The 12,678-nt window shown below is 49.3% G+C and overlaps 1 protein-coding gene across 2 annotated transcripts; it reads right to left on the reverse strand.

Moving 5' to 3' along the window:
* Nucleotides 1-5,352: 5,352 nt before the first annotated feature.
* LOC116812120 (uncharacterized) lies at nucleotides 5,353-12,672 on the reverse strand. Of its 2 annotated transcripts, XR_004370583.2 has the most exons (7): nucleotides 12,268-12,672; nucleotides 11,657-11,714; nucleotides 10,924-11,066; nucleotides 9,476-9,556; nucleotides 6,405-7,896; nucleotides 5,573-5,672; nucleotides 5,353-5,441 (listed from the first exon to the last, which is right to left on the reverse strand). XR_004370583.2 is itself a non-coding variant. In XM_032757796.2 (5 exons), the coding sequence occupies exons 1-5, from the start codon at nucleotides 12,384-12,386 to the stop codon at nucleotides 7,440-7,442; spliced, it is 858 nt and encodes a 285-aa protein (XP_032613687.1). In that variant the 5' UTR covers nucleotides 12,387-12,672; the 3' UTR covers nucleotides 5,684-7,439. The 2 variants fall into 2 exon arrangements, 1 of the variants encoding a protein (XP_032613687.1); XM_032757796.2 differs by lacking the exons at nucleotides 5,353-5,441; nucleotides 5,573-5,672 and having other exon boundaries at nucleotides 5,684-7,896.
* Between the last annotated feature and the right edge of the window lie 6 nt (nucleotides 12,673-12,678).

Below are 12,678 nucleotides of genomic sequence, written 5' to 3' on the forward strand. Positions count from 1 at the left end.
CCTCTAGACATACTCATAACAGTAATACATATTCACCAAAGAAAGTAAATCCAAGCATGTTCATAGCAGCTTTGTTTGTATTACAAAAACCTGGGAACAATTCCAGTATGTACAAATAGCAGAATGGGTAAATAAATCATGGTATACTGATAAAAATGGAATAGTATATGGCAATGAGAATAAAGTATTGCTCACGTGACAACATGGATGAATCTCACAAGCAATATTTAATATAAAAATCCAGACAGTAATAAGATTACATAGTGTATGATCCCATTAATATAAAGTAATAAAAAATGTTGCAAAATACCGATTACCTTTGGGCAGAAGTAGTGACTTGGAGGGTATTACAACGAGGTCCTAGCGGTGTTCTATTTTGTGATTTAAGTGCTGGCTATCTTGTTAAGTTGTGAATGTTCATCAGTGCATTCACTTAATATTTGGGCATGTTTTCTGTTTGCAAATTATACTTCCATTAAAAATGTTTTAGGCCAGGCATGGTAGCTCATGCCTGTAATCTCAGCACTTTGGGAGGTTGAGGCAAGAGGATTGCTTGAGGCCAGGAATTTCAGACCAGCCTGGGCAACATAGTGAGACCTCATCTTTAAAAAAATTTTTTTTTAATTGCTGGGTGTGCTGGTGCATGCCTGTGGTCCTAGCTACTAAGGAGGTGGAGGTGGGAGGATCACTTGAGCCCAGGAGGTCAAGGCTGCAGAAAGCTATGATCACATCACTGCACTCCAGCCTGAGTGACAAAGTGAAACCCTGTTTCAAAAAAAAAAAGTTTAAAAACTTTTAAATGTATGCTTCATTTTCTTTTCTTTTTAAAATTTAGGTTTGCTTATATAGCCAATTGCTATAAGTCTGTAACTAAAACCAAGATTACAGTAGCTCAATGCATAGAATTTAAAGATAGATAAGCCAATTTTGTAACCTCGCCTTTTACTTTCTGTTTGTTGGCTTTTACATTACTTAAAAATTGTTAAGGAGTAGGCTGGGCACGGTCGCTCACGCTTGTAATCCCAGCACTTTGGGAGGCCGAGGCGGGCGGATCACAAAGTCAGGAGATCGAGACCACGGTGAAACCCCGTCTCTACTAAAAATACAAAAAATTAGCCTGGCGTGGTGGCGGGCACCTGTAGTCCCAACTACTCGGAGAGGCTGAGGCAGGAGAATGGTGTGAACCCGGGAGGCGGAGCTTGCAGTGAGCCGAGATAGCGCCACTGCACTCCAGCCTGAGTGAAAGAGTGAGACACTGTCTCAAAAAAAAAAAAAAAAATTGTTAAGGAGTAATAAATGCCTGTCCACGTCCATTCCTGTCTGGCCTAGAACATTTAAACTGTCTATAAGTCTTTTGGCTGTAACTCTCTTGGCCATAGAGGTCCTACCAAGGGACAGGATGGACCTAGGGCAGGCAGCCAAACCACCTCCACAATGCTACGGGACAAAATAAAAGTGTGGCCATTGATGTTGCCTCTGGCAAATCCTGGCCAGAAGGAAACAATGTAAACAAAAAATAAAATTCTAAGCTCCCCAACCATCTGAATGGACCCCTCCTCTTGGCCAAGGGCATTCCAAAGTTAACCTGAAAAACTAGTTCAGGACATGATGAGGAAGGGGGAGTCGGACATGCCTCATTACCATCAACATGAACACAGACCTTAAGACTGATAGAATAGACTCTTTAAGTCTAATAAGAAACATTTACAATCTATTCTCTCTGAAGCCTGCTACCTGGAGGTTTCATCTGCATGATAAAACTGTGGTCTCCACAACTCCTTATCGTAAACCAGACATTCCCTTCTAATGATTCCAGGTCTTTAGACAATAACTCAACCAATTATTAATACCAGTCAGAAAATTTCTGAACCTGCCTATGACCTGGAAGTCCTCCAACTTCCATTTGTCCTGCTTTTCCACACCAAACCAACGTACATCTCACATGTATCAGTTGATGTCTTATATCCCCCTAAAAACCAAACTGTGGCCTGACCACCTTGGGCATGTCACCAGGACCTCCTTAGGCAGTGTCACAGGCGTGTCCTTAGCCTTGGCAAAATAAACTTCTAAATTGATTGAAAAAAGATTTTAGGTTTTCTGATAAGATTTTCTGATTCCAAGGGAGAGGAGTGAGAATTACACATGAAAGCTTTTGTTCCCAATTGGACAGAAGGATGCAAGCAACTTTTGATCAACTGCTCTACCATGAACAGTGCCAGGGGCTTCACAACAAGCACGAGACGTATGTATTTTATGTCCATTTTAGAGTTGAAGAAGACTCAAGAACAAGATTACTAGTTTCAATTACAAATATATGATTCCAGCATTTCTAGAATGAAAAAGTCAGGGAATATTTGAGAGAGAAAGGTCTGTAAAGAGCATTAAATCCAGCCCCTTTATTTTACAAACTGGGAAAATCTGTCCCACGAGGGAAAGGGACTAGTTCAAGACTACCATCTACTCAAAGAGAAGGAACTCGAATTTCAGTCTCTTGAGTGCCACCCAGTGGACAATGTACCATGACCAATATTTACAGACAAGTTATCAAAAAGCCTTACAGAACAGTGGGAAAGAGCATTCATTAAATTGGGAGTTGGAAGAACTGGATCCTGTCCCAGTTTTGCCAAGTAAGGTTAGCTTCCCCTCTCTTGGCTTTAATTTCCCCACCTGTGTAATACGAAGTGACAACAGGAAAACCGACATGAGGGAGCAAGTCTTGGATCCAAGACAGAGACAGATCCAGGTTTTGTGGGGCTTGAAGCTTGCAACATTTGGGGCCTTCTTTAAGTATAAGAATGCAAAATTACCAATATAAAATTGGGAACAAAAGCAAATATTTACAATGAGGAAAAAAAACAAAAGAACACACATTTGAAAATGCTGACAAATGTTACAAACATCTGAAAATTTAGAAAAAAATAACATAAATAGCTACTTATATTTGGTACTTAACTGCCTCATGTACTTCTGTAGTATGTTATTCCTGCTTTTCTTGTTATAGTTGGAAACACAGGATTCAGCATAGAGTTATAATCACAACTAAGATTTATTACAGCAATGTAGTTAGGGCACACACCCAGATCACAAGCAGAAAAGACACAGGCAGTTTGGAGGAGCCCATGCACAGACTTCCTTATGCTTTCTCCCTTCCATGAGGGGCCACACAGAGCACATGCTTCTCTCGGCAACAAATATGCACTGGCACGTGTGATGTTTCTGGCCACAGAAGCCCAGACTCATTGCCCACACTTTACACTGGGGTTTGGTAACAGAGACGTCCTCTGCCTAGCATGCACCAAAATTCCACACTCCCAGAAGGAAAGCAGGTATTCAGCATAAACTACATTGTTTGTATCAACAGTCAGGCACAGTAAGCCATCTTATCAGTTAACTGTTGACGACGGAAATTCTGAGAGTCAAGTTTCCAGATGCCAGCAGGGAGCATAACTTCCAAGCAGGACTTTCTAAGAAGTGCATTTGCACTTCTTCAAATATGACTCTATCACAAAGCAAGCATCACTTCATTCATCACAGGAACTGTGACTGTGCCCTTTCTAGCTCAGGACACATTTGATGCTGTGACTGTTTGGGAATTCAGTCCTGACCAATTTAAGAGGTTGTGTTTCTTAGCTGTCTCTGGCTCCTGGTTTGCCCAGTTTAATTCTGTGCCTGCCCAGCAAAACTCCTCTGCATACTACTCAATGCTTCCAGTCCTTCTATAGGTCCATGTCCTACAATCACAGGAATTCTGAAAAATGCCATTTTACAAAACCCTCTTCCAAATGCGCAAATAAATGTATCTTGTATTTACAATTGCATGCACTGCACGCTGGGTATATTCCTGACAAGAGAGCACTTTTGCTTTTCAATGAAAATGGAATCCTACAATTTCACACATCTGATTGATGACTGGAAGATTTTTCCAGACTAGCTTCTGGTGCTGTACATTGTGAATCTTGGTTCTCCTCCACTGCCAACATACCCCTGATGCCAAGTGCTGCAAGTCACAGTGACATTACAATGTACCCTCCAGCCTCACCCCTCTTGTCCTAACACTGGATGCATCAGCACAGTAAGCAGAAGTATTCCTGCAAGCTGTTCCAATAAAGGACAGCTGGCAATAACTGGGAAATATATGGAATTGCTTGTGGACTCCTGAAAGATATCTCAAAAATATATCCTAAACTGGCCAGGCATGGCGGCTCACGCTTGTAATCCCAGCACTTTGGGAGGCTGAGGCGGGCGGATCACGAAGTCAGGAGATCGAGACCACGGTGAAACCCCGTCTCTACTAAAAATACAAAAAAATTAGCCGGGCGTGGTGGCGGGCACCTGTAGTCCCAGCTACTCGGAGAGGCTCAGGCAGGAGAATGGCGTGAACCCGGGAGGCGGAGCTTGCAGTCAGCAGAGATCGCGCCACTGCACTCCAGCCTGGGCGACAGAGCGAGACTCCGTCTCAAAAAAAAAAAAAAAAATCCTAAACTAAATGAATTCCAACTTAATGTCCCCTTAGTTGAATTCTCAATATGACCATGGTCATTGCATTGCTACCCAACACACAGGCAAGAGGGATAGAGACAGCACAGTGGAAAGAAAGATTCCCTGAACCAACTGTGGTTAAATATCTTTTGTAGATTTTCCAAACCATACAACTGTAGGACCATAATGCTAAGGCTCCTTCCAGGGCTGTTCAAGCAAGAGACACTGAAGCTTTATCTTAAACTTCATTCACTTCACTGTGTACTTGCATCAGCTCTAGAGACTTACAGAAGAGAAACCATGAGAAAAGACATAAGGCCCAGATAATGAGACAAAAGGGAAGAGAGTACACAATCAGAAACGAGGACAAGGAAATTAGACAAATTCCAGATAAACAAAGTGCAAAATTTACCTGGGAATGTGTGACCTGCATGTGACCTAGCATGGGAGAGGCAGCCTGAAGAGTTATTCTTCCTAAGCTGGGGCACAACACAAGGACCAAAACAACAGAGCTCGCTTTATTCCATGGCTGAGCCAGAAGGACGTACCATGAGATTCTGTCGATATAGAGTGGACAGGAGGAGGACTAGTTCAGAAATGTCAGGCTTCTTGGACCACAGACAGAGAGAAGTTTCGCTAGGCAGGCACAGAATTAAACTGGGCAAACCAGGAGCCAGAGACAGCTAAGAAACACAACCTCTTAAATTGGTCAGGACTGAATTCCCAAACAGTCACAGCATCAAATGTGTCCTGAGCTAGAAAGGGCCTTCTAGTTACCATATTCCACCATTCCACCACCATCTTGTGGTGTAGAGATCAAATCACCATAGTCAGGGTCAAAAAGACTGGTTGAGTCATGCCTTGATCACTTACAGTACAAGCTGAGGCAAATCACTTCCCCTCTCTGAATTTCAGTGTCTTCATCTCTCGAGTGAAGAGAATGATAATGTGGTCCTAGGAGCCTGTGAAGAATTCAGTGTCACATTAGGATGAGAAAAAAGGACCTGGAGAGGCATTCCTGCTGACCCAGAACACAACACAAGAATCTAAGGGCAAGCACGCTGTAAGCTTCAAAGCCTTGCAGGACTGTTACCTTTGCTTTACTACAGAGGAGGCAGCAGCACAGGAACTCTCTCTCGGCACACAGTTGGAGTCCTCAGAAAATGTTGATTCTCATGGACTCTTCTCTGTCCCTAATGTACAAGCAGTTTCAAGGAGGGGTCTTGTTGGTATTTTAGGGGGAAATTGATGGTATTACTTTGGGATTAATTTGATAAGACTAATGGTCATTTTACAAAGAGAAAGTCACCCCATAAGTAGTATGGCTGGGAAGGGAGAAGGAAGGAGGGCGCAGGGGACCTTACCAAGCATTGAAATATCTAAATGAGAGGTAAGAAAGCAAGGGCAGTTATGCTGTGATTGAAGATGACACTTGCACCCCTATCATCTCCCCACCAACCTCTGGCCCAGATGACTTACTGGCCACGAGTGAATCAATGAATTCTTCTCAGGAAGAAAACCAGTTTGCCTTTTAAAAATGCTGACAGTGAAACCCAAGTGAGGAAACTCACCTGCTGCACCCAGCGTGCAGCCCACACTCCTTCAGTGGTCCTTTAGGAGTTGGACCCAATCTAGTTTCCCAGCCTCTTCTCCCATGACTTCACTCTACGAATGGGTCTGCTCCAGCCACGAACCTTCTCTGGGCTCCCTGAATGTACCTAACCCTTTTGGGCTGCCCTTCCCCCATCTCCCACCTAACAAAACCCTTCTGACTTTCAAAGCCCAGCTCACACACCCCTTCCTCTACGAAGCCTCCCCCAGCCCCCTGCCCAGAGTGAGCAGTTCCTTCCTCTTCACATTCACCTAACTCCTCTTGCCTGTAAGATGCCCCCTTACAAGTAACAAAGACATGAGTGTGCACCTACCTTCAAGGAGCCTCTTTCAGGAGGGAGCCTGGCTTCGATCTGCTTTTTGACATACTTTGCACTGAGATCTGCCCTCTCCTGCCAGGCTGTGCTCACACCAATACCAAGAGATCAGGAGACGCCCTGCCAGCAAATGCCCTGGAAGCACATCCCCTTCATGCCCCTGGCAGTTGTCTAATGCACACACAAGATCGAAGCAGCTCTCAGGTGGCATGTTGCAGGGCACAGCACAGTTCTGCCTATGCCAAGGCAGATGCTGGGCCCTTCCCTATTGTGTTCAGCATGCACCCATTCTCCAGGGCACCTTTTCTGGGCATTAATTTATCCAGTCACTTAATATGGATTGCACAGCCTGCTATGTGCCAGGTACCATGTGGACCCCACCACCGGTACCCAATGCAGGCCCCTCTAGTGGGCAACCCTTGGCTCCACACCTCCCTGTTGGGCCGCTCGAGACTGTCAGGTCGGGCTCAACCTGCTCTCCAGCCCTGCTTCCTTCCTGTCCCTTTCCTGAGTGTTAGTTAGCCCCAGTAAACCTTTGGCCCTGCCAGCTCCCTCTCACGGTCTGCTTCCTGGAGGACCCAATCTGAGACAGTGGGTTCCAGAGTGGTCTGAGAAAGCAGGTGGTAAAATGGGGGCTTGGTACAGGATTGCCCTGCATCTGCCCAACTGGCAACGAGGTTCCCATCTTCGGGGGTAGGTGGCACGCAGGCGGCTCCAGGCACAAGATGGCAGGCTAGTTGCCAGACCTTTGGTGTTAGAACTTTTGCTGGGATGGCCGGCTCGTGGACAGGAAGTTCCTGGCAGGTGAGGAGATCCAGGCAGGGCAGATGCCTGGAAATGAAAACTCAGAGAACAGACAGTGGTGAGTATGTTTCCTGGATGACCCACAGGGGATTAATGAGAGACCAAGAGCAATTAACAAACATCTAAAAATTAAGCAGAAACACTGGAGTCTTCCTGGTGGTTTACAAAGTAGCCCCCGATCCAGGCAATGGGCGAGCAGCAAAGTCTGAAGAACAAACCCACGACTTGCTAAGGTGGCTGAACTCCTAAGACAGTTGAATGCTCAGCCAAGGCAGGTCTGTCATGCCAATGACACAAGCCCTGTTGGGAAAACCTGCGTCCCCGATACATGGAACAGGCACATCTAGGAGAAGGTCTCGGAATATCTGGTCTCCCCAGATGCCCTTGAAACTTCTGAGCCCGCAGCATCAGCCCACTCCCTGCCATGAAGCGCCGCAGGCACCCTATCCCGAAGGAGAAATAAAGAACACAAGAATTTTCCCCACAGGTGTCCTCCCTCCCAGGAGTGGCCCTCACCTTATCACTGGCTGCCAGGTAGGGTGACCAACAGTCCCAGTTTGCTGAGTGAATTGCAGTGCTAAAAGCCGGCGAGTCCCAGGGAAGCAGGAGGAATTGGTGAGCCGACTGCCAGACCCGTGACCAGAGTGAAGGTGCAGCACAGCGCCGCAGGCAGGGTGTGCTGGGTCTGGGAAGGGGGAAAGCGATGACACCCCTGAGGAGCTGCAGGATCAGCATGCACCTGCATCCCCCAGAGGGTCCCGGCGGGATGGGACCCGGATGCAGCTCAACCAGTGGGGGCTGGAAACGAAGGCTAGATAAGGGACTTGGAGACACTCTGCTGCTCAACACAACTGAATGCCCTGGTAGGGAGCCGAAGGGATGGGGCAAACCTGTTGATGGCATGGGATGGGCAACAGTGATGGTCCAGGCCTGAGTGACAGTGAAAGGCCCGAATTGTCACGGCAGACAGTGAAGGAAGGGATTCAAACGCTAAGCAAAGTGAGCTTGCTGGAACTGGACAGAAGAGGTGAGGCCAGAAGACACCCCGGAGGGTCAGGTTTCAGGAGAGGGCCCAGAGGACACATGTGTCAGCAAGGGCATCAGGAATGTGCTGGAGAGAGGGCACCAGCATCCCTCAGAGATCCAGCGCGGGAATCCTCCGCAGGCCAGGGCTGACCACAGGAGAGTGTCCTGCAGAACGGGGCGCACCGAGAACTGGAACCTGATAAAGGTGCTGCAGCCTCCTCCTCCTCCTCGTTTCCTTCTCCTCCTCTCCTCCCCTCTTCCTCCCCTCCTAATTCTCTCTTCCTCCTCTCCACCTCCTGTCCTTCTTTCTTCCTCCTCATTTCCTCCTCTTACTCTCCTCCTCCTCCCACCTCCTGCTCTCCTTCTCCTCCCCTCCTCCTCATTCTCTCCTCTTTCTCTCCTCTCTTCTTCCTCCTACTTTTCTCCTTATTTCCTTCTCTCTTCCTCTCCTCCTTCTCCTCTTCTCTCTTCCACCTCCTCCAACTCTGTTCCTCCTCCTCTCCTCTCCACTCCTCCCCCACCCCCTCCTCCTTTTCCTCTGCTCCTCTTATTCTACTCCTCCTCTTCCTCCTTTCCTCTTCCTCCTCTCCTCCTGGTCCTCCTTTCTTCGGCCTCCTCCTCTCTGCTTTCTCCTCTTCTCCGCCTCCTCCTTTCTTCCTCCACCTCTCCTCTTCCTCCAAATCTCCTCCTCTTCCTCTCCTTCTCCTCCTCCTCTGCTCCTCCTCTCGTCCTCTCCTCTTCCTCCTGCATCTCTCCTCCTTTCCTCCCTCCTCCTGCTATTTCTCTCCTTCTCCCTTCCTCCCAGTCCTCCCCCTCCTCCTCTCCTTCTCCTCTTTTCTTCACTCCTTCTTCTTCTGCCTCCTCTTCTTCCTTCACCTCTTCTCCTTGGTCTCACCTCCTCCTCCTCTCCTTCTCCTCCTCCTTCCCTCCTCCAACCCTCTCCCTCTCCTCCCCCTCCCCTTCCTTTTTTCTTCCCTCCTCCTCCCCTCCAGCTCCTCTTCCTCCACTTTACCTCTCTCCTCCTGCTACATCGCACATTCGCACGACCCTGTGAGAGTCAGGGCAGAAAAGGAAAGCTAAAAGGCAGACAAACCAGTGCAAGAGAGCAAAGAAGGGAGCCCTCTCTAATCTAACGGGCAGGGCACTGGACACATGCGAGCACCTTCTCCTTGTGGGAGGGGTCACAGCCTCCAGATGGAGGGGCAGTGGCACACTCTATGACCTCTGGGGTTACTTACAATTTGGAGTGCTTAGGTGAATACTGAGTCCAAAACAGCTCTGCAAAAGACGTAAGAACAAGCCCCTGAGCAGACGAGTCTCTGAAATAGAAAAAGCCAACATGGGGTTAGAGGCAGAATTCAGAAAGAGCTCCTACAACTCCATACCAACAAGGCAAGTGACTCAATAGAAAAATGGGCAAGCCAGGCACGGTGGCTTACGCCTGTAATCTCAGCACTTTGGGAGGCCGAGGCGTGTGGATCACCTGAGGTCGAAGTACGAGACCAGTCCGACCAACAAGGAGAAATCCCATCTCTACTAAAAATACAAACTTAGCCAGGCGTGGTGGCGCATACCTGTAATCCCAGCACTCAGGAGGCTGAGGAAGGAGAATCGCTTGAGCCCAGAAAGCGGAGGTTGTGGTGAGCCGAGATTGCGCCAGCCTGGGCAACAAGAGCGAAACTCCGTCTAAAAAAAAAAAACGAAAGAAAAAGAAAAATGGGCAAAAGCCATTTCCTAAACGAGGAAAGCAGGCTGACCAAAAAGCATCTGAAGGGAAACCATGAATCAGGGTCAAAGCGGTCCCAGACTGGCCGTGCCCCAGAACACTAGGCAGAATCAAACGTGAACCCTCTCCAGAGGAGGGCAACTTCCTCCTGGGCCTCAGAGACAAAGAAGCACAGTGAGGGGAGGTGGCTGCACTCTGGAAAGTGTCAGTGGGGAGGCAAGGGAAGAGGAAGGGGGTGACAGGCTCAGAAAACAGGAGGAGTCACACAGAAATCATGCTGAGCAAAAAGAATGCTTCCCACGGGGAGCATGTGGGCGGAAGAGAGGGACTGTGCAGCCAGTGATGCTGAGCACAGAGAGGGAAGGTGACGGCAAATTCACAAGGGACAGCTCTAGCCAGGGAGGCTAGCCTGCCATGGAGGGAGAGGACAGAGCAGGAGAAGGCAGGGTGGGGGAGGGGCGGGGGAGGGGAAGAAAGGGGGGAGAAGGGAAGGAAGGGGAGGCGAGGCTCAGAAGGTCACCGGGATGGACAAGGAGCTCTGCAGGGGGCTCCCTGCTGATGAGGAAGGAAGACCTGAGCGGGGGCTGTGGTTTCAGGAAGGAGGCAGTATCCTGGGGGAGGCAGGCAGAGGGTACAGTCAGCTGCAAAGCAGGATCTTTGGAAAAGGCAAGGACTTCCTAAAAGAGATACGATGTGTGGCACGATAGGCATGCAAGTAAGGCCTGAAGAAGCAAGCAGAACTTGAGGAGACACACCGCTGGCCCCAGGAGTGGGGGTCAGTTGAGTGTGTACTAGTGGGGTGCAGCCAGGCACAGTGGTTTCATGGGAGCACAGCAAGGAACCCGAGAAGGCCCCGCATGCCTGCAGTTGGCCATTGCCCGGGGCTCCAGAGCATCCACGGAGGGCCCCACAGGGGAAGGGAAGAGCAGGACGGGTCTGGGAGGTGAAGGCCGACCTGACCTGTTAAGAGAAGTGAAGAGACGGAGGGGAAAGTCTCGTTCCTGCCAGGACATTGTTAATGGGAGGAGTGAGGAGGCAGCAGGTGAAGAGAGTGTGGCGTGGAAGGCAGAAATCAGAGCGTTTTCGGGTCTGGTGCTGACCTGCTATTGGGAATGAAAATCAAGACTCAGGTGCATTCTGGTCCCTTTCTCAGGGGTAGCCGAACACCACCCGCATCCCTACCTGGCCTGGTGATGCCATTCTTCCTAGGCTCACTCACCACTGCAGCTGCTTTACTTGGACTTCCTCTCCTCATCCCACCACAGATCAGACCTCTGCTGCTCGCTGCCGCCCAGGGAGAGTGTGCACCTACGGACGCATTGCACCCCACTGCCCAGCACACCCAGGAGTGAGAGTGAGGAGCAGCTGGGAGAGTTGGAAAAGGGAGCCCTTATGTAGCCACCACTGGCTTCCCTGCTAGCAGCCACATGGTGACTATCCAGCTCATTATGCGAGTTCTAGCTCTTCATACAAGAGGCCACGGGAGGAGCAACGGCAACCCACCATCCCGGGGATCCTCACTCATGATTTGAAACCACTCCCAGCAGATTCTGGGGTGTTCGGCAGAAGCTGGCAACCATTCTTGGGGGGAAGGAACCCAAGAGGGGATGCTAGCATGCATAGGAATTGGAACTGGTGATCTGAAGGTCCCCTACGGCCTACATCCCATAAAGAGGGACCCTCTCCTCCTCACCTCATCTCCAGCATTCCTGCTTCCTCGAGCTTCTCCAAGGAGAAGTAGGCGCATCTCACTAGAAAAAAACAAGAAAGCAGCCCTTTGCTGATTCAACACTTACTAAGCAGATACTGTGCCCTGGGCACCCAGTTTCGGAAATGAGTAAAACACCAGCCTTGCCTTCAAGGAACTCAAGAGACCCTGCCGCAGCCACAGACTCTTACAGAGCAATTACCACCCTGGGTTGCAAGAGCCTAACGTGGGGTGGGGACGGGGGAGGTACAAAATGCTATCAGAGCTGGAGACGAAAGTCCCTAATACTTGGGGTGGGGCTGTGAAGGTGACGTTAAAGTTCTGCCTCGAAGGAGGCCAGGAGTGCACCAGGACGAGGCCATGGGAACCGCCGGTGCAAAGCAAGGAGACCTGGAACAGCAGGCTGGTGGGGACCAGTGACTAAACAGCACAGCGTGAACCCAAAGAGTGTTCGGCTTAAGGGTGGGGAGAGCTGAGCCCACTTCCTGAACTGTTAGGACTTTAACCTGAGAAGGCCGGGCGGCGTTTTCACTAGAGGATTGCTGGGGACACATTTGTGACTTAGAAACTGAGCCCATGGAATGTGGAAGACAGACCTGAGGGAGGAAAGACAGAGGCCTCCAGGTTGGTCAGGAGGCTCATGGAACAGTGCAGGCTCCAGACCAGGAGGCCTGAATTCTGGAAGTAGCAGCGGGGATGCAGGACGAGGAGCCATTTTGTCTCATCAGGCACTCCAGAGGCAGGGACCCAGAACTTGGTTATGAAGTCATTGCGGGAGACTAGATAAGGGGAAGGACAGAGGAGTAAAGCATGGCAGCACTACAGAACCTGAGCCCGTGACTGAGAGAAGAGAGTTTGAAAAGCAAGTTTGCCAGGGAAGTTAGGCTGTGTGCTGGGCGACTTAGGTCGGAGGAGGCAAGACATTAAGAGTGGGGATGTTTCTCATCACCTGCAAAAGAGGCGTTAAAGAGACGGTCCCTCTGGACCCCACTGGCAGGCACTGACAG

This window comes from Hylobates moloch, unplaced genomic scaffold (genome assembly GCF_009828535.3).
Source record: "Hylobates moloch isolate HMO894 unplaced genomic scaffold, HMol_V3 SCAFFOLD_7, whole genome shotgun sequence".
Lineage (NCBI taxonomy): Eukaryota > Metazoa > Chordata > Mammalia > Primates > Hylobatidae > Hylobates > Hylobates moloch.